General features: G+C 35.5%; 1 protein-coding gene across 1 annotated transcript in view; it reads left to right on the forward strand.

The window, feature by feature from the left end:
- Window positions 1-20,552, forward strand: part of LOC123667956 (3-hydroxy-3-methylglutaryl-coenzyme A reductase) — a 29,954-nt gene extending 9,402 nt beyond the window's left edge. Inside the window, exon 2 of the mRNA XM_045601784.1 lies at window positions 17,515-20,552. Within this exon, the coding sequence (XP_045457740.1) occupies window positions 17,552-20,059 (2,508 nt within the window). The 5' untranslated portion in view covers window positions 17,515-17,551 and the 3' untranslated portion in view covers window positions 20,060-20,552. The remainder of the gene's footprint in view (window positions 1-17,514) is intronic.
- Window positions 20,553-21,894: the final 1,342 nt, after the last annotated feature.

Here is a 21,894-nt window from a genome sequence, read left to right on the forward strand (position 1 = left end):
CCCGCTCAGAACAGTGATGATGATGATGATGATGATGATTGCTTATATCAGATTTTTTTGAAGTCGAATAATAAGGCTTTGAAGTCATTTCATCGAACTATCGAGACTACCAGCGTTGAGATGGCTGGACAACTTGAGGCACCTCAAGTTATTATTAACCGTGTGTGTATGTTATATGATATTTATTTATTATTTATTAATGTGCAATAGTTCTAAAAATGATAACCTTGTGTAGAAGGTCAGTATTAGCTAAATGTTTCATGACATACTCTGTAAACACTGACCACTCAACAAACTCTCAAATCACTGTTTGCTTAAATAATTTATTTAGGTACACATATTATAGTCATCATGCTATATCATAATTTTTTATTTCCATACCAATATAAATATGAAAACTCGGTTTGATTATCCTGACCTTGATATGTATGAGTTTGACCTTCGCGAGATTGATTCCGTATAAATATATATATTTTTTTTAAAGAATCATCCATAAATACCAAAATAAGTCGTTCTCCTTAAGGGGGTCACCCTAAAAGATAATTTAATTACTAACCTAAACCACCCAATATTCCAATAAAAAAAAAAATATATATATCGACATTGCGTATACGTATATGGTTAAAGGCATAAAATTTGACCACCCTAAGGGTTCATAATGTATGTAACTGGGTCATTTGGTCATAATGTATTTAAAACTCAGATTAAGAAATAGCAGTCGGATTAAAGATCAGACTGAAATATCATCTGGGGGTCGTTAAACGTAACTTAATCATACAATAAACGAATGAAGCAAGCGTGATTTATTATTAAACTTGGCTCGTGAGCTGAAACGTGTAAGATCTTTTTGATTGCGTTTATTTAGACTGTGTTACTATTATGTTACAGTATATTTTAAGTATAAACGCCAGAGATATCACACTAATGGCCTGTTTGACCAGTTGTAGATAACGCTGTTTGACGGATAATGATATCCAACAGATTAAAGTTTTTGATGTATTATTCTTTTTCGCCCTCGAATTCCACTATCCATGAGATATTTCTTATCGCAAAAATGAATCTAAAAATTGTAGTTTATTAATTGACGTGACAGGTCCTAATGGCTCCTATGGTAATGGTTCTATCTCCTCCTGTCTAACTCTAAATCTTAAATTATTTACAGGATAAACTTTATCAAAGTAAAAAGTCGTTGTCTTAATACTGCAAAAAAATATATTAAGCAATATTTTTTTTGTTTATGACCAAAGTTTCTAATACAAAAAAAAAAAAACTTACAAGAGGTATTTTAAATCTATCTACTTTACTCAGGAAATTTCCTGCTCAAAATATGGAGTAGCCCGACTAGGGTAGTACCTCAACCTTTCAGAAGACCACATCGAAATAACCCTGTTTTCAAGCAGTATTGTGTTCCTGTTGGTGAGTAAGGTGGCCAGAGCTCCTGGAGACGATTGGGGGTACAGTCGGCAACGCGCTTGCGACGCGTCTGTTGTTGCAGACGTCTATAAGCTACGGTAATCGCTTACCATCAGGTGAGCCGTACGCTTGTTTGCCGACCTAGTTATATAAAAAAAATCCTGTAGTTTTCCGGCGGAACAATAGCATTTTATTTATGTAAATTATTGAATGGTGACACATCAAGATCGCCTTACAAAATAATGGTCTGAAATTGTATCATAGGTCTAAAAGGTAGCGTTTTCTTTGAAAAAATAGCAAATATGACAAAAGATATATTTTTTTCTGGTTTTATGCTGATAGGTAATTTAAGCTGACCCGGTGAACTTAGAACACTTTTTTTTCCGTGCATATATCGCTATATTTAAACAAACCATGACGTGACAATAATAAGAAAAATGAATTATCCAATTTCGGTGCAGCGTTCTGAAGTGATGCGCGTACATACACTTCGAAGATTCAATTCTATTTATATAGATTTTTTGTCGCTTCCTTCGTTATAGTCTTCAACCTTCTTTCATCATTTCAGCCTATCGCAGTCCACTGCTGGGCATGGGCCTCCACAAGCTCGCGCCGAAAATGACGTGAACTCATGTGTTTTGCCCATAGTCACCACGCTGGGCAGGCGTGTTGGTAACCGCAGGGCTGGTTTTCTCGCACCGAAGACGCTGCTGCCCGTCTTCGGCCTGTGTATTTCAAAGCCAGCAGTTGGATGGTTATCCCGCCATCGATCGGCTTTTTAGGTTCCAAGGTGGTAGTGGAACTGTGTTATCCCTTAGTCGCCTCTTACGACGCCCACGGGAAGAGAAGTGGTAGCTATATTCTTTATTACCATAGCCATACATCTTCTGTCAAACTTATGTCAATTATATTTTTTTGCTGATTCGCTCCTGATATTAACGCAATCGACAGACAAACACAAACTTTGTTAAATTAGTACAGTTTGTCAAATTTATTTTTCAAACAATCTCAATATGTAGAGATGACAAATTGATTTTACGTAATAATTTACAATTTTGTTTTCTTTCTATTGTGATGTTGAAGTAAACAACTGCTCGGTGGTAAACGGTTACCGTAGCTTAAGGAACAGACTCCTAAGACTTGTCATATCCTGCTGGTAGCTTGCCAGTAACTTATCGAATAAATCTACTGTTACTACTACTTACTGTAAGTTTCTGTTGAGACACTAATTGGGTCTCCCTTTTATACAACGGTTCTATGACTATCTAAAGGTTTTTAATATTTTAATGTTTTTGGGCCTGTTTCACTAGTCGTGGATAAAGTTTATCCGGCAAATAAGTTACGAATAGATTAAAAGTAAGATGTAGAATAGGCCATTATGCCTTGTTTCACCTCAATAAACGTATTTTCGAATAGAAATATCTCAGAAATACAGCGAAATTCGTAGGTCAAAAAAAATATTACATGTAAAATTTTTATCTTTTGGATATCGTCATCCGTCGAATAGCGTTATATAAAAAAAATTGTAGATTTTTCTCAAATTAACGCAGACGAAACCACGGGTCTAGCTAGTAAATTATATATCTACTCCCGTTTGATGATCTCACGTGTCCCACATATGGGTAATACCGGAACGATTTGAACAGGACTTCTTAGGATTCAGTGACGCATGAAATCAATTTGATGGCTATTAGCGAACACTTATAAATTTAAAGAATGATAAGTCTAAAGTTATAAGAATGTACTACTAGGTCTTTGTCGCGACAGCTAAATCTTTGCTTCTCAAGTCTCAGGAGTGTAATTGGTTAAACTAAAGGTAAACTATTGAATTGTCGAAAATGTTGTTAATTTTTTTTTTTTTATTTGTTTTGTTATATATAAATCTTATCTCGAAACAGATGATTTTTTTTTTTCAGAAATATGTTTTACTTATCGAATTTAATTGTTATTTTTACTACCCGGTGACATCTAAATAAAGTACAAATAAAATAAAAAAACTTTATTCAGGTAGGCTTCAAAAGCAATATTTAATCATTATACTAATAATAGTTATGTTTCTTTTTAGTAAATTTATTTAAGTTAAAATGAACCTGATTCGGACTGTGGATTCTTCATACACAAACTGTGATGAAATCATAACTCTTGGCAGGGAAATTACTCGTCGACCCGCAGTGGACAAGTGTAGTAGGTTAAGCTCTTATTCTTCCCCTGTGGGAGACCTACCTTCTCCCATATTTAAAAGTCAATGCAAATTTCCTTCTAATTATATAAAACCGGTATGAAACATACAAGGACGGATATAATATTAGCGGCATAGGTTAATGATATAACTGAATATTTATTCTTAAAATATAAATATATAATATGAGTAATAGTTACACGAAATATTACGTACACGATTTTGTTTATTATAAGAATAGACAAAGCTTGCGGTTTCATCTTTGTACTAAACTTTACTACGTTACACACACGTGTAGGGTATTCGTCTGTGTGTGTAGAATACACGTAAGTGTGAGTAAAATACGCATTTGTGTGTGTGTTTTTGTAAATACGCAGTGTGTGACAGTTACGGGTTAGCGCGTTCGACGTCGTCAATGGAACACGTGTTTATTGGTTTTCTCCTTTAATCGGGACGTAATAAAATAGGGCGTAGGGAGTTAAACCATATAAATAAACCATAGAATAAATACCATATCTAGGAAACAACAAAATAAGAGTCCACTCGTATTGTGTTGTTTTGCAATAAATATAAACTTTTAGATTTTCATGAAGTAATTTAGTGGATGTAGGGATTTTGGTGGGGACTGTGTGGCTACGGCATTAAAGAATATAGCCACCCTCTCTCTTCCCGTAGGTGTCGTAAGAGGCGACTAAAGGATAACACAGTTCCACTTCCACCTTGGAACTTATAAAGCCGACCGATAGCGGGATAACCATCCAACTGCTGGTTTTAAAATACACAGGCCGAGAACGGGCAGCACCGTCTTCGGTGCGATAAAGCCAGCACTGTGGTCACCAACCCGCCTGCCCAGCGTGGTGACTATGGGTAAGACACATGATTTCACGCCTTTTTTGGCGCGAACTTGTGGAGGCCTATATCCAGCAGTGAACTGCGATAGGCTGAAGTGATGATGATGATGAGGGATTATGGACAAAATTTATTGGCTACTCCATTATTACTAGATTAAACTTTGGAGTTCAATATTAGGAAAATGTTTGGCGCTTTTCGTATAAGAATGAAGCTTATGTCCATCCGTGGGATGTTCACGAGTTGATACAATGCAGATAAATATTAACTTTCTGTAATGTTGGTTAAATATAACAAGGAACTACTTATTTAAATAATAAATATGTATAGACTAGACCAAATAAATATTTAACCACTGAAATCACAAAATGTATTAATTGAGAAATGTTTTGTAAATAAAAAACAAAATAAATGGAGTAATATCGCAATGTAATTGTCATGACTCTGTTTCTAAATATCAAAGTACATATATGTATTATACACACACAATGAAAAACGTGTGTTCAAAATAACAAATCACCAGAAAAATCTAGAGAAACGCGACTGGGAAAATACTAAATCTGTAAATTCTGACAGATTCTTCAGGAAGCGTTATATTGAAATGTCACTAGTGTAGTGCCCTTAAATAGGCTCTTGGATAATATAAAATTAATTTCGTAAAAAATTGGTTAAAACACGCAACATAAAATAATATATTTTCTTAATAGTTGTCTCTTCTTTAAAGTCGGTTAAAAGCAATTCGTTCGAGTGACCGATACGGTTTCCTGATAACAATGACCTAGACCTAATTGATTAAATTGTTGCCAATTTCCAATCAGTGCTGTCGCGCACTGCAGGGCGAGGACTGCAGATTTTAAAACGTTACAGAATCAAACCTAAAATATATTTTATTCAAGTAAGCTTTGAAAGCACTTTTGAGTTATATATGCGTTGATTTATTATATTGTGTTTTCTGCGGGTTATTAATACAATAATATTTAACAAACAAGCATAAGACTTAGCTGACTATTGGCTTTAGTTGTTTGGAATCTAAAGAAGCTTGGCCTCCGTGTTTCCAGTTATCACATGTAGCTAAAAGCTAGCGGTTGTCAATTATTGGCTAAATATGCAATTATATTTTTTTCTAATGTTTACGCGAATTTCAATCACAATTTTTTCGGATTTTAGCGCGGTTTATTAGGCTTTTTTTCATTCCCGACGTTTCTTTCCGGAAACTTTACAGCAACCATGGTCACAGGAGGATCATGTCCTAAAAACGTAATAAACCGCGATAAAATCCGAAAAGGTTCTTTCATTATAATATGCAACTATAGTTTACTTACACTAAGTATGCGCAATGCGGTAAAATTTCCGTTAAAATTTGCATTGCTGTGTGCGCTTTCACTATTGTTCGTGTGTCACAATGTCGCAAAATAATACAACGTGAAATTCTATGCTTGTGTTCGCAAAGTAACTTACTATTTTAGTTTGTCTATTTTTTTTTTTTTTTTTCAAGAAAAATTAGGTATTTTTTAATCTATATTTTCACTCTGAACTAACTGACATATTCTTTTATTTATTTATCTATTTATTCTTAATTTACACCAAAATATAGACATATAAAGAAAGATACAATACAAGATGTACAAAGGCGATCTTATCGCTAAATAGCGATTTCTTCCAGATAACCTTTGGATACTGGACACGATACAGTAGCAGCAGTTAGAAGTGTGCACATATTAAAGAGATACATGAGTACTGTTCGTACCATCGTACCACCAGTGACGGCTCGTGACATTTTGTAGGGTTTCACAAAAAAAAACGAAAAATTTGAGCTTACCATTTATTCACCACCACCGCCGAAGCTCCAAACACCAGACACGGAAAACAAAATAGTTTAGTGCTTTCTTCACATTCACACAATCAAGGCGTTTTGAAATATTGTTCGGATTAAAAGACACGCGTAAAAGATTTAGTTTTCGTACTACATTTTTGAGTAAGTGCAACTTCAGGACGTCGTGGTCTCTTAGCTTTCGAGGCGCATTTCGAGATCCTTTTCACACTGTTTGATAAAATATACACTGTATTATTCCATTTTTACCACAAAATGTTACGACTTGACGTCAAATGTACGTGGGTGTACCCTATTGCTTTACCCCGTAACATATATTATATCTATCTAATATATAAAATTCTCTTGTCGCGGTGTTTGTAGTTAAACTCCTCCGAAACGGCTTGACCGATTCTCATGTGTGTGCATATCAGGTAGGTCTGAGAATCGGCCAACATCTATTTTTCATTCCCGAAGTTATAAGGGGGGGGGGGGGATTTTGAAGATTAATAAAATATATGGCAAACAACGTTTGCGGGGTCAGCTAGTATTTAATAATATAATAGAAAGAATGTATTGTAAGGATAGTACGTATTATAAAGAAATATACATTTAATACTGCGTATCATATTATTTTCCATGAATTTGTTATTTTTTTTTTTTTTTTTTTTTTTGTTTCATACACACATTGTCCGAACGATAATGTACAATACAAAACGAATTATCCAATTTTGGTGCAGTTGTTTGGAAATTATGCGCTTACATTTCGGATATTTATTGATATAGACTAGCTGCCCGGACTGACTTCGTTCTGTCAAAAGTTAATAGTATTTTTTTTAGTATTAAAACCTTCCGTGTGTCTTATGTATGTTCCTACATACAAAAAGTTAATTAGCCGAATTGGTCGAGCCATTCTCGAGTTATGCGCTTAGCAACATTCATTTTTATTCATATATATTAGAAATCTGAGTTGAAATGAATTCGGAAAACGATTTAATGTATACATAACTGACTCTTTCAAAACACTAATATTACATTAATTTATTCCGTTTTTATATGAAATATGATATTCAGTATAGCAATAGAAATCATAAAATTTAAAATAAAAAAAAAAAGAAATATCTACACAATACACAGACCTTCGTCTGTCATCGTCGTCGTCATATATTTATTTATTTTTTTGATAAACATACTGATAAATAATACATATATAAATATATACATTACACCCAGACTCAGGGTGGGAATCGAACCCACGACCCCCGGAGCAGCAAGCAGGGGCACTACAAACTGCGCCAACGGGCTTTGACTTATTTAAATATATAATTGGTAAATTGACTGAACCAAACTGAATCATTCTTCTTTCGTTCGTTATTGATTGTTAACACAAAGGTTAGTAGAAAAGAAAATTTTAAAGAAAATTCATATATTTACGAAAAAAAAAAAAATATGACGGTATGATGTTCGCGCGATCAGTTAGCATAGTCAGCCATATTTGCTTTAAATAATCGCTGAGGAAGAATTTGTACAATTTTTTTTTCGGTTTCGATGTCTGTCCTTGTAGATCTACCCACCGTGCCTCGGAGAGCACGTAAAGCTGTTGACCCGGTCATAATCATATACATCTGATAGCGATCGTCACTCTTAGTAGGGAATATATCCGCAGTGGAGTAGCGTGGTGATTTAAACTGCGACCCTTCTTCTACATGGATAAACAGGCCCACGCCCAGCAGTGGGATGTTATAGGCTGATCGCCGTCGAAACTCTTAAGAAAGAGCGTAGTTATAAATGGAATGCAAAACATTACTTTCTAAAGTATAATATATAATAAAAAAAAACATCGTCGGTAAAACCCCCAGTGCATTGATCTCTACCTTGAAATGTTAACAATTTGTGTATAAACAATTTTGAACCTTGTATAGATGGTATAAGCGTGATATAAGATGAAGCGGGTCTGAGTAACCGGTTTTGATACTTAAGATTTCACTTTTTTGTTTAGGGTTGTCGAAATAATATTCTTGTGGTATATATGTTTGACCGCAGTGTTACTCGCGACAATTATTTTCAGCAAAGCTTTTTTTTTAAAGTAACTATGGAGTTTCTTGCCAGTTCTCCTCCACAGAATCTACTTACTTCAATTTAACTACAGTTCATCATTACAGCCTATACAGTCCACTGCTGGACATAGGCCTCCACAAGTTTACGTCAAAAATAACGTGAACTCATGTGTTTTGCCCATAGTCACCACGCTGGGCAGGCGTGTTGGTGACCGCAGTACTGACTTTGTCGCACCAAAGACGCTGCTGCCCGTCTTCGGGTTACAGTTAATTAATTGAAAATATATATAATTATTAAAATAACAATTCAAAAGTGCTCTTGAACCCTATTTGAATAGTCATTTTTTTTGATTTTGAGTATGATAGTTTACAGCACTTCGGATATGATTCAAGGTTGCTGATAATGCTATTTATTTTATTTTATTTTTTATTTGGAACACCAACAGCACATAAGACATTATATGAGTACAAATTGTACATTTCGACTAAGCCATTTACAGGTATTCGCATATGGTTATTTAAATGATGAGACAATCAAACAATGACGAGTAAATCTACAAAACAAAACAAAAATCCCTGAAGATGAGGAATGTTTCAGTATTTAAGAATTTGTTGTACCCTCACATTCTGAGGCTTCATCATCATCATCATTCCAGCCTATTGCAGTCCACTGCTGGACATAGGCCTCCACAAGTTCGTGCCAAAAATGCGTGAACTCATGTGTGTTGCCCATAGTCACCACGCTGGGAAGACGGGTTGGTGACCGCAAGGCTGGCTTTTTCGCACCTAAGACGCTGCTGCCCATCTTCGGCCTGTTGTTTCAAAGCCAGCGGTTAGATGGTTATCCCGACATCGGTCGGCTTCTTAAGTTCCAAGGTGGTAGTGGAACTTTGTTATCCCTTAGTCGCCTCTTACGACACCCACGGGCAGAAAGGGGGTGGCTATATTCTTTTTTTGTGCCGTAGCCACACAGCACATTCTGAGGCTTAGTACGGAACAATTCTAATTCGTCATTATTTATTGACAGTTTGTTAAAAAAAATCACTCGCTCGATTAATGAGTGAATTGCGGCGGTAATTGGTATTTAGGAATTGCTAGCGGTTGGGTCCGTCTAGTTGGTAATCTGCGAGGAACCCAGATGCTAAATTTTTCCAGCAAAGCAGAGCAATCAATGAAATCTATCTGACGTATAATCTTTATGGTAGTTCATTTATATAAATAAATATGAATCGCCAAAAATTGTGCACGCGTATAACTTCCCATTGACTGCACGAAATTGGATATTTCGTTTTTGTAGTGTACGTTATTGTCAGGACAAGGTAACGAATTCCGAACATCGTATAATTCAAAAAAAGAACCGTTGTATAATATAACTAATAAAATCTTTCATTCCTAAAAAAAATACAAATTTATTCAATATTATGTTGTTCTTAGTTAAAAAAAAAAGTTCGAAAACGCTATGATTTTTTAATTATATATTAAATAAGATAAAAATTGAATATGTATATATATTTAAAAGTATCCCCCTTTTTAATTAAATGCTTACGAACCTAAACGTTTAAAAAAACAGGAAATTTACAGTTCGATTTATTATTATTATTTTTTTTTAATACAATGTTAGGCTTGCGTTGACCTTCTTACCTAGAAGTAACCTATTCACTCGCGACTTAAAGATTCCCGGGTTATAGTTTTTTCGGAAACACAGACGCTGGTAGAGAATTTTAAATGAAAAAAAAAACAGTTAACGAACACAAACAAGACTTTTTACGTATATAAATATAAATACCAGTAACAACTTATTTTGATGCACACCTTGTCCCACAGAGAATTTCCGAAGGCCACTTTACAATCTCTACATGAAACGTACACTCCAGGCACGTAATAAAATTATAACCGGCCGATGTCATAGCAATATTAGCCAAAATAAATATTATTTTTAGATATTTTGCGTCCTTGTTTGTTCTCGTTTCACTAAGTTCAGTTGATTAAATTTTGACAAACATTTGTATTGGCCATACAGATGTTTGGCGTGGTCTGGGTGTTTGTGCAGTCCTTGTGGGTCTCCCCACCGTGCCTCGGAGAGCACGTTAAGCCGTCGGTCTCGGTTGTTACTCATAGTAGGGAATATATCCGCCAACCCGCGATGGACCAGCGTGGTGGATTAAGCTCTGATCTTTCTCCTACACGATGAAAGAGGCCTATGCCCAACAGTGGGTTGTTCAGGCTGAAGCGTAAGCGTTTGTCCCAGTATCAAACAAGATATTGAAATCAGTTTTCCCAATTATGGCTTTAAAGATCTAACTTAGGATCTGTTTTTTTTATAATACTAAGATGGCAAATAACATGATGGTAAGTGGATACCGTAGACTAGGAGCGTTGCCAGCGAGTTGTCCACCATACTCCTGACTCTCCAGGAGTTCTAGCTGCCTCACTTACCACAGAAGCACAACACAGCTTGAGAGCAATATTATTTTTGCTGTGATCTTTACAAGGTTGAGGTACTTTTTAAACGGTTTTATTTAGCTCACCCCGTTTGTTTTATTTTTTATTATTCTTGGGTCAAATTTAGTAACTCAAATTTCACCCTCTTCCTGTCAACCGATTAATCTAAAATTTTGTATACACTTTGGATTTTGGTGACAATACAATTATGTTTATTCATTATCATTATAAATTCAAGATGGCCGCCGTTACAAAATGGCGGATAATTTACGTTTTATTAATCCCATCAATATGGGTATCAAATGAAAGGGCTCAACAAGCAGAATACAATATACTATAAAAAATTGAAATCCAAGATGGCGGCCGCTACAAAATGGCGGATAACGTAGGTTTTATCAATCCCATCAATATGGGTATCAAATGAAAGGGCTCAACAAGCAGAATACAATATACTATAAAAAATTGAAATACAAGATGGCGGCCGCTACAAAATGGCGGATAACGTAGGTTTTATCGATCCCATCAATATGGGTATCAAATGAAAGTGCTCAACCAGGATAATCAATGTACTATATAAAATTAAAATCCAAGATGGCGGCCTCTACAAAATGGCGGATAACTTAGGTTTTATCAATCCCATCAACATGGGTATCAAATGAAAGGTCTCAACAAGTAGAATACAATTTACTATGCAAAATTGAAATCTAAGCTGGCCGCCGCTACCAAATGTCTGATAACAATTTTTTATCAATCCCACCAATATGGGTATCAAATAAAAGGGCTTGACAAGAAGAATACAGTGCACTATACAACCTCAATATTTAAGATGGGCCTTGCAATAATGAAGCACTAAATGAATTAAACAGAATGCGAAATAAAAACTAAAAACTAGAAAATAAAAATAGGTAAAAAAACTTTTTAAGTTAAACGGTTTTATGTTAAACATACATTGCAATGTTTAAGATAAATGTACTAAAAACCAAAAAATAATAAAATAGATACAGTCGTGGGAATTATAAACATATGCATAGACTAGACTAAAATAAAACCGTGGGGCACGTCAATTGTCTACAAATTATCGACTTAATCGCACACGATAGAAGAATCGTTTAATTCGTCGTTAAAATAGGCAGTTGGCCCGCAGACGGTGAGGAAATTACTTACTATTTTCTTGCTCATGGAAATTCCAATAGTTATACACTCCATGTAAATAAAGGAGATGTTTCAACTAGTTTATCGTTGGACATTCACACTGCTGGCTGGCGAGGAATCGTTTCACTGCTCGTAGTTTGTCTTTAATCGACAAAACATCTGATAAAAGTACTACTCGCTCACCACTATGAAACCCTAAAACTCGCTTATAATCGAGCTTGCTAGCTTGTTTCCACATTCTAGCCCTACTTATCACACGTCCATCGTTGTCGGTTGAAGAACTGCCTAATTATAGTGTAACATTACAAAACAAACATTTTAATCAACGATTGTAGACAATTGACGTGCCCCACGGTTTTATTTTAGTCTAGTCTATGCATATGTTTATAATTCCCACGACTGTATCTATTTTATTATTTTTTGGTTTTTAGTACATTTATCTTAAACATTGCAATGTATGTTTAACATAAAACCGTTTAACTTAAAAAGTTTTTTTACCTATTTTTTTATACAATGATTGGCTTGCGTTTGACCACTATTTCACTTGATGATAAGTGAAAATACGGTCTAAGACGGAGCACGCTTACCTAGAAGTAACCTATTCACTCGCGACTTAAAGATCCCCAGATCATAGTTTTCCGGAAACACAGACGCTGGTAGAGAGTTCGATTCTTTGGCCGTACGGATCAAGAATGTACTAGCGAATCGCTTAGTGCGTATAGGGGGAATGCCAACCATATGAGGTACTTCTCGGGTTCCAAATTTTGAGCAAGACATTTACCAATCTCGTATAGGTTTCATCTTGATCTTCTTATGTATTCTTTGATTCTTGTCAAGAAGTGGAGGTATTACTATATAAACAAATGTAGTTAAAACTTAACGAAGTAAATTTTATGCGTTGCTAGTGAAGCTACTAAGATCTCCTTGAACTGAACTAATCCCATATTATTATTGACATGTCATAATCTTCAAAGTAGACAGCTTCATTTATGTTCAAGTTCATCCATTATGCAAGCTGTATTAATTTATAACACGCTTCAAGTTTTGGTGTCCGTCATATTATTAATATTGACTTGAATCTTATAGGACGTCGTCTAAGAAAGTAAAAAAAAAAAAACAAATACAGTTTAATTTATGACTATTTAAAAATGGTTTTAAAGCCTACTTCCAAAAAAGTGTTGTTTGATTTGGATTTTTGTCTGTAATGATTCTCGATTTGTTACCTCGACGGTACCGATCTATTTCCTTCCCGTCTCTTTCATTCTACGTGACATTGATGATCTCATCCGTGCTATTTCGATACTTTTGGAAGCATTCGATTCAAATGAATAAATGTATCTTCCTTAGTACCAAATATTTTTAAGTCAGACTACTACAACTTATCTTTAAGCACCACAAACATACTCAACAACGACCCTATTTACATCATGTTTCAAAGTTGAACTTTTGGACAATTATTTAAAGTGACGAATTTCGTCATACAGATTTTGCGTGATGCCTATACAAACATATATACGAACAGGCACAAAAATTTCAAAGAATAATTGATTTTTGCATTACTATCATAAAGACTCAAAATATTTTTTTTTATCTGGACATCTCATAGTTTAATATATATAAAATACGCATCACGTTGTTTGTTCGCGATGGACTCCTAAATTACTAAACCGAAAAAACACCGTGTGCAGTTTGATCCAACTTGAAAGATAGGCTATATTTTATTTTGATATATATAATTATTATATTCAAGAAAAGAAAAAAAAGGCGGTACAAAGTTCGCTATGTCGGCTAATATAAAAATATTATATACTAAACTAGCTGTGCCCGCGGCTTCGCCCGCGTTGAAATCGGTGTGACACAAAGTTTTCCCGGCAAACTTCCAGTGAAACTCTCATCATAATCGGCTTAGCCGTTCTATAAGCCTTCCTCTTGAAGTCCTCTCTCCATTGATGAAACCGCATGAAAATCCGTTCCGTAGATTTCGAGGGAATCGATCACATACATTTTTGGAGACTTTGTTTTATAATACACTAACTGTTGCCCGCGACTACGTGCGCGTGAAGCGCGCGTCGTGTTTAACAAAATGGTTTGTTGAATTCGTCAGAATTGTGGTATGAAATAATGTAGTAATAATATAGTATTGTAGTGTAAATATGTTTAAATATACTGCATGCAATTTAGTTTTTAATATGGTTCTACGTAACTATATGCCACAGAATAGCGTAACGCACGCTCCTTCGTGACTCCGTGACGACAGGGGTAAATAAAAAGTATTCTAGTAACGTAAAGGTTAGATATTGTAAAAAATATATTTTTTGTATTACTGCGTACGGCTCACCTGCTGATAAGCGATTACCGTAGCTTATAGACACCTGCAACACCACAAGCATCGCAAGCACGTTGCCGACCCAATCCCCAATCCCCCCAGGAGCTTTGGTCACCTTACTCACCAACAGGAACACAATACTGCTTGAAAACAGTATTATTTTGCTGTAATCTTCTGTAAGGTCGAGGTACTACCCCAGTTGGGCTGCTCCATATTTTGAGCAGGAAATTCCTGCTGTACCCTACCTCAGTTAAAAGTTATAAGTGATCAATATAAATGTTTCTTGAACACATAGGGTTGCAATGCGGTTATTTTGCTTTAAACCGACCCTGCTGTATATGTTTCATACAAACTATCAACCCCAATTAAACCCCTTAGCGGTGGAATATCGCAAAATCCGTTTTTAGCGGACGTTTACTAATTATAATCTACCTCCCTGCCAAATTTCATCTTTGTCCATCCTGGATGAATGGACCATCCAGCTATTTTTGAGTTCTCGTGATGAGTGAGTCAGTGATCTTTCTCTTATATATATATATATATATATCTATAGATTATGATGCATTATTTGGACACCTCCTCACCATTTATAGAGCACACATTTTAAATTTCAAGTTTCTTACTTCAAAAACATAGGACTTTCATAGAAACTTCCAAGCCCCGTTTCATCCCCTTAGAGGTCGAGTTTCATAAAATTCATTCTTAGCGAATGTCTACGTCCTATAAGGAACCTACTTGCCTAATTTTAAGTTTGCAACTGTTATAATTTCCGAGATTTCGTGATGAGTAAGTCAACCTACCATCCCCGGTTTTAACACCAAAAAGAAATGGATTTCTAAAGATACATTATTTGGACACCTTCTCACCATCTAAAGAGCATACATTTTAAATTTAAAGTCTCTTACTTCAAAAACATAGGACTTTCATACAAACTTCCAACCCCCATTTTATCCCCTTAGGGGTCGAATTTCGTAAAATCTGTTCTTATCGAATGCCTACGTCTTATAAGGAGCCTACCTGCCAAATTTTAAGCTTGTAGGTGTTATAGTTTTGGAGATTTCGTGATGAGTGGGTCAACCTACCATCCCCCGTTTTAACCCCAAAAAGAAATGGATTTCTAAAGATACACTATTTGGATACCTTCTCACCATCTATAGAGAATACATTTTAAATTTCAAGTCTCTTACCTCTAAAACATAGGACTTTCATACAAACTTCCAACCCCTGTTTTACCCCCTTAGGGGTCGATTTTCGTAAAATCCGTTCTTAACGGATGCCTACGTCTTATAAGGAGCCTCCTTGCTAAATTTCAAGTTTGTAGGTGTTATAGTTTCGGAGATTTCGTGTTCAGTGAGTCAACCTACGATACCCCGTTTTAACCCCAAAAAGGAGTTGATTTCTAAAGATACATTGTTTGGACACCTTTTCACCATCTATAGAGCTTACATTTTAAATTTCAAGTCTCTTACTTCAAAAACATAGGACTTTCATACAAACTTCCAACCCCCGTTTTACCCCCTTAGGGGTCGAGTTTCGTAAAATCCGTTCTTAACGGATGCCTACGTCTTATAAGGAGCCTACTTGCTAAATTTCAAGTTTGTAGGTGTTATAGTTTCGGAGATTTCGTGATCAGTGAGTCAACCTACGATCCCCCGTTTTAACCCCAAAAAGGAGTTGATTTCTAAAGATACATTATTTGGACACCTTTTCACCATCTAAAGAGCTTACATTTTAAATTTCAAGTCTCTTACTTCAAAAATATAGGACTTTCATACAAACTTCCAACCCCCGTTTTACCCCTTTAGGGGTCGAGTTTCGTAAAATCCGTTCTTAGCGGATGCCTACGTCTTATAAGGAGCCTACCTGCCAAATTTCAAGTTTGTAGGTGTTATAGTTTCGGAGATTTCGTGATGAGTGAGTGACCTTTCGCTTTTATATATATAGAGATTATCAACAGCTAACTGCAGTACATGTTAGTCAATAAAAAATAATAAATCAATGTGTAATGTACTTTTTATGGATCATTTAGTTGATAAAAATAACATCAAATAACACATTAACACGGAGGAAAAAGTCGATAACTTACTACATTATATTTCTATATAAAATGATACTTAGTAGTAAAACGTCCTTGGAGTCTTAGTGTAGAGGTCACTGCAGTACTAAATTTTAAGCTATAGCATATTAATTTCTATTTCATTAATAATATAAACAAATATAGATAACTTTCACCGAATTAAGAATAAATATTTCTTTTAAATTTCAACTTTCTCCGTTTTCACTTTTTTTCCGGAATTATACGAGCCAACTAATTATAACAGCCAAACTTTAGTAAAGTCAAATATGTACGTCAACTGTTAAAATCGGTTTATTGTCCTTTTATTCCGTTGTAGTCGGGTAAAAAGGACAGCCACTGTAGATTCTTTTTATTCAAAATTTTCGGTCCCAAATTGTTTTTAAAAATTGTGTTTGCAGACAAACGAAAAAAAAAACCGACTTCAATTACATCGAAGAGTAATACAACGTAGATCGACGAAAAAATAGTCAAGTAACTACGCGTTATCAAAAATTACACAAAAAGTAGTTATCAGATCTCGATAAAATTTATATGTAACCACATGATAAACATCAGCTTTAGATTAAATTAAAAATTATCAAAATCGGTACACCCAGTAAAAAGTTATTGCGGTTAGATTTTCGAGAGTTTCCCTCGATTTCTCTGGGATTCCATCATCAGATCCTGGTTTCCTTATCATGGTACAAAACTAGGAATATCCCCTTTCCAACAAAAAAAGAATTATCAAAATCGGTACATCCAGTAAAAAGTTATGCGGTATAATAAAACGTAGGTCGACGAAAAAAGCGTCAAGTAAAAACGCATTATTAGATATAACTCGAAAAGTAGTTGTTAGATCTCAAATAAATTTAAATGGGACCAAATGATACATACCACCTTTCGATGAAAAAAAAATTGTCGAAATCGGTCCACCCGGTCAAAAGTTCTGATGTAACATACATAAAAAAAATACAGTCGAATTGAGAACCTCCTCCTTTTTTGGAAGTTGGTTAAAAAACTAAATATGTATTATCAATTATTTAATTAAAAATACTTGTATTACTATAAAGAGTCCTACAGTTATAGAACTAAGATAAACTGACAACATACAATAATTTGGATTGGTCTTGAAATTATTGAAACAAATATTGATTTAAATAAGAATAAAAAAACAACAAAATTTGCTCGACCTCGAATTATGTAAAATCTAACTTAAGTTTTTCTTTACAGAAACCGGCTGCAAAGCAGCAAGTACGCCGCAGCCAGAATGAAAGTGTGGGGCGCTCATGGCGAATTCTGCGCCAGACATCAATGGGAGGTAATCGTGGCTACCCTGGCTTTGTTAGCCTGCGCCGCGAGTGTGGAGCGACATGGAACAGGAACTCGAGCGGAAAGATGCGCGGGCTGGGCTAGGGCTTGCCCGGGTCTTGAAGCTGAGTATCAAGCGGCCGATGCAGTCATCATGACCTTCGTCCGTTGCGCCGCACTACTATATGCCTATTACCAAGTTTCGAATCTCCAGAAAATTGCTTCAAAGTACCTACTCATCATTGCTGGTGTTTTCTCAACTTTTGCCAGTTTCATCTTTACGTCAGCCCTTGCAGGTTTATTCTGGAGCGAATTAGCCAGTATTAAAGATGCCCCGTTTTTGTTCTTACTGGTTGCTGATGTGGCGAGAGGAGCAAGGATGGCGAAGGCCGGTTGGAGTGCAGGCGAAGATCAGGGCAAGAGAGTAGGGAAAGCACTTTCTCTGCTCGGGCCGACAGCGACGTTAGATACACTTCTAGCGGTCCTCCTTGTCGGTGTTGGTGGCCTATCAGGCGTTCCTAGATTAGAGCATATGTGCACATTCGCATGCTTAGCATTGTTAGTGGACTACTTGGTATTTGTAACCTTCTACCCTGCCTGTTTGTCACTTGTAGCAGACTTTGCATCGGGTAGAAAAGAAATGGGATCGGATAGTCCGTTTTCCGAAAACGACTTAAAACCTAATCCAGTTGTGCAAAGAGTGAAAATGATTATGGCTGCAGGACTACTTTGTGTTCACTTAACTAGCAGGTGGCCTTGGACTCGAGAAAATGGAATGATAGAAGGATCTCTGACTAGCGACTTTAAGTCTGGATCTCACGAGAACATTTTATTCCACTCCTACGTCAAGTGGTTTTCGGTCAGTGCTGATTATATAGTAATCGCTACACTGTTATGCGCTTTGATTATAAAATTCATCTTTTTCGAAGAACAGAAAAATTGGATTATCGATATGAATGATTTGACAGTTAAAGAAGTTGTAAAACACAAGGAAAAACCAAAGTTCTCCCTCGGCGAAGACGTGAAATCCGAAATGTACACACAAACAGATGATCTATTCAGTTCTGAAGATTATGAATGGCCATCGCTATCGCCTAGTTCTTCAGCCGCAAGACTTAATGCTAAAAAACGTCCGATGGCTGAATGCTTGGAAATCTATCGATCAGAAGGAGTTTGTACTTCTCTTAGCGACGATGAAGTTGTTATGCTTGTTGAACAATCTCATATTCCATTACATAGGCTCGAAACCGTCTTGAACGATCCTTTGCGAGGAGTGAGGTTGCGCAGAAGAGTTATATCCGCTAGGTTCCAAACAGAAGTTGGCATCAAACAACTACCATATCTGAATTATGATTATAGTAAAGTTTTAAACGCTTGCTGTGAAAACGTTATAGGCTATGTTGGTATACCAGTTGGATATGCTGGTCCTTTAGTCGTCGATGGTAAAGCTTATATGATACCTATGGCTACGACTGAAGGCGCTTTAGTAGCATCTACAAACCGTGGTGCTAAAGCCATTGGCACAAGAGGAGTGACCAGTGTTGTGGAAGATGTAGGTATGACTAGAGCCCCCGCTGTGAAACTACCAAACGTTGTACGTGCCCACGAATGCCGTCAGTGGTTAGATAATAAAGATAACTATGCTTTGATAAAAGAAGCGTTTGATTCAACCTCAAGATTTGCTCGACTTCAAGAAGTTCACGTAGGTGTTGATGGGGCAACTTTATACTTAAGATTCAGAGCCACTACTGGAGATGCTATGGGCATGAACATGGTCTCTAAAGGAGCTGAAAATGCGCTGAAATTACTCAAAAATTTCTTCCCCGATATGGAAGTAATAAGTCTTTCCGGAAACTATTGTTCTGATAAGAAAGCCGCATCAATCAACTGGGTTAAAGGTAGAGGCAAAAGAGTCGTTTGTGAGACAACAATATCGGCTGAAAATTTAAAGAATATATTTAAAACTGATGCTAAAACAATGACACGTTGCAATAAAATTAAGAATTTATCGGGATCTGCGTTAGCGGGATCGATTGGCGGTAATAACGCTCACGCGGCTAATATGGTAACGGCTATCTTCATAGCTACAGGACAGGATCCAGCTCAGAATGTAACTAGCAGCAATTGCTCGACCAATATGGAAGTCTGTGGAGAAAACAGAGATGATTTGTACGTAACTTGTACAATGCCTTCTCTGGAAGTGGGAACAGTCGGTGGTGGTACCGTTCTGACGGGTCAAGGAGCCTGCTTACAAATCCTCGGAGTTAAAGGAGCTGGTGCACGCCCAGCTGAAAACTCAGCCAGACTGGCTTCTCTAATTTGCGCCACTGTATTGGCTGGTGAACTGAGTTTGATGGCTGCTTTAGTCAACTCTGACTTAGTCAAGTCACACATGCGTCATAATAGATCCACAGTAAACGTCCCGAGCATTTCGAATGACATGACGTTAAAGGTACCGAAGTTATAACACTGGCTACTTAATAATTGTACAGTCGATTGTGGATTATGAAAGGCTTTATTTAGAACTAACTGTAATACCAAAAAGCTACTGCCTACACTGATATGTACAACGATATCTTGAAATGTGTGCTGTTTATTCACTGATGTGTGTATATTTATTAATTTTGCTGTTACACATTAAAACATAGATATAAATGTGAGAAAGAAAATTGGGCCCAAAATTATACCCTTCGAGAGTAATCATGAAAAGTTAAATGCTACAAATATACACTAAGTAACTCTTCATGTAATAAATATTAAACGTAAATGGCCACAACTTAATGTAAGTATATTTAAGTCGAGAAAATAATCGTTTATTTAACGACGTGTTATGAAATTGAATGCATGTGATCAAAATGAAATGTGAAAATCGAATGGATTTGATGTTATGAAGTTACATGTAAACTTGTAACCCGTTATATGCGTTATTATAGAACAATCTTGTAGGTGCATGTGTAAAATCTTGCTATGTACATTTCTATTATGTACGTAACATGCGCTGAATATTAATAGTTATTGTTTTACGGATACTACGAAAATATATGTCAAGACCCGAATGATGGCGGATCGAACGCTAACATAACTGCGAAATTCAAACATTTATCGTGTTATATGTAACAATTTACATAATCTAATTATTTAATTAAATAATTATATGGAAAGGTCACAAATACGAAAAATAAAATAAAACTCCTTTGAGGAAATTTTAATAAATCAGGTGATCAGAAATTTCAAGAGAAGGTATTTAAATACTTAATTATGCATTTCTATATTGAATCACCGTTATATGAGAAAGTTGAAATTGATACAGTTATGATTGAAGAAATGATCAATTAAAACAAACATTAATATTGATAAAATTAAGACCCAGTCATAACCAAAACTTGTTTAATGTATCATATGTCGCTTAAAATATTATTAAATTGAGTGTCACGTGAGATGTTATATCAGTTAAACAGATTTAAGAAGACGCCATTGAATAATTTATTGTTTCGTATAAAGAAAACAATTTCCAATATTTAAAAACAGTTATTAATATTGAAGACAAACCTTCAAAAGGTAAAAGATCGAATAAAAATATACTTTATATAACGTACTTTTGAATCATTTCGTGGGAATAATATTATATCAAATATATAATATATTAGTTTGTAATTTTAAAAACTGCTAATAAGATCTTCAGTCCATATTACATGATTCTGAGAACGCATTGCATCACTTTTCATAGGAACTAAGAATGGCTTGGAAGTAATCTTAAGATCGTGAACGGCAACTAGTAAAACACATGTATTAATAAAAATATAACCATTCGGAATGCGAGTTTTTTAGAAAATAATCCAGAAGATGATTCGTCTAAATTTCCTCAAATATAATCCTTGAATTTGTAACTTTATGACTACATAACCCAAGCTGAGCAGCATATAAAGATTTCCTCCGCTCATATTCAAATATTCAATAGCTTTTTAAACTTTTGCAATAAATGACTGGAAAACTGCATTAAAAATCCTGCCGGCATGATAATTAACGAATTAAAAGAATTTTATATTAGAGACATTTTGACAAACGATAATTTCAAATTTTCTTAAACACGTTCATCAATTTTTTTTCCATTCTTAATGACTTATACGTCAGTTACGAGATCAGCATAAATAAAATTATAACGAAATGGTTTAAGGCGTCCGTTACGACGATTCGCGCGCTAACATATTGACCAATATGTCGTTATGTACAACCTTGTTCCTCATTTTGTGAACGTGAAACAAACTACACGGTAACCTTAACGAGTTTTACGCAGATGTGTCA

Source organism: Melitaea cinxia, chromosome 29 (genome assembly GCF_905220565.1).
Source record: "Melitaea cinxia chromosome 29, ilMelCinx1.1, whole genome shotgun sequence".
NCBI classification, from domain to species: domain Eukaryota; kingdom Metazoa; phylum Arthropoda; class Insecta; order Lepidoptera; family Nymphalidae; genus Melitaea; species Melitaea cinxia.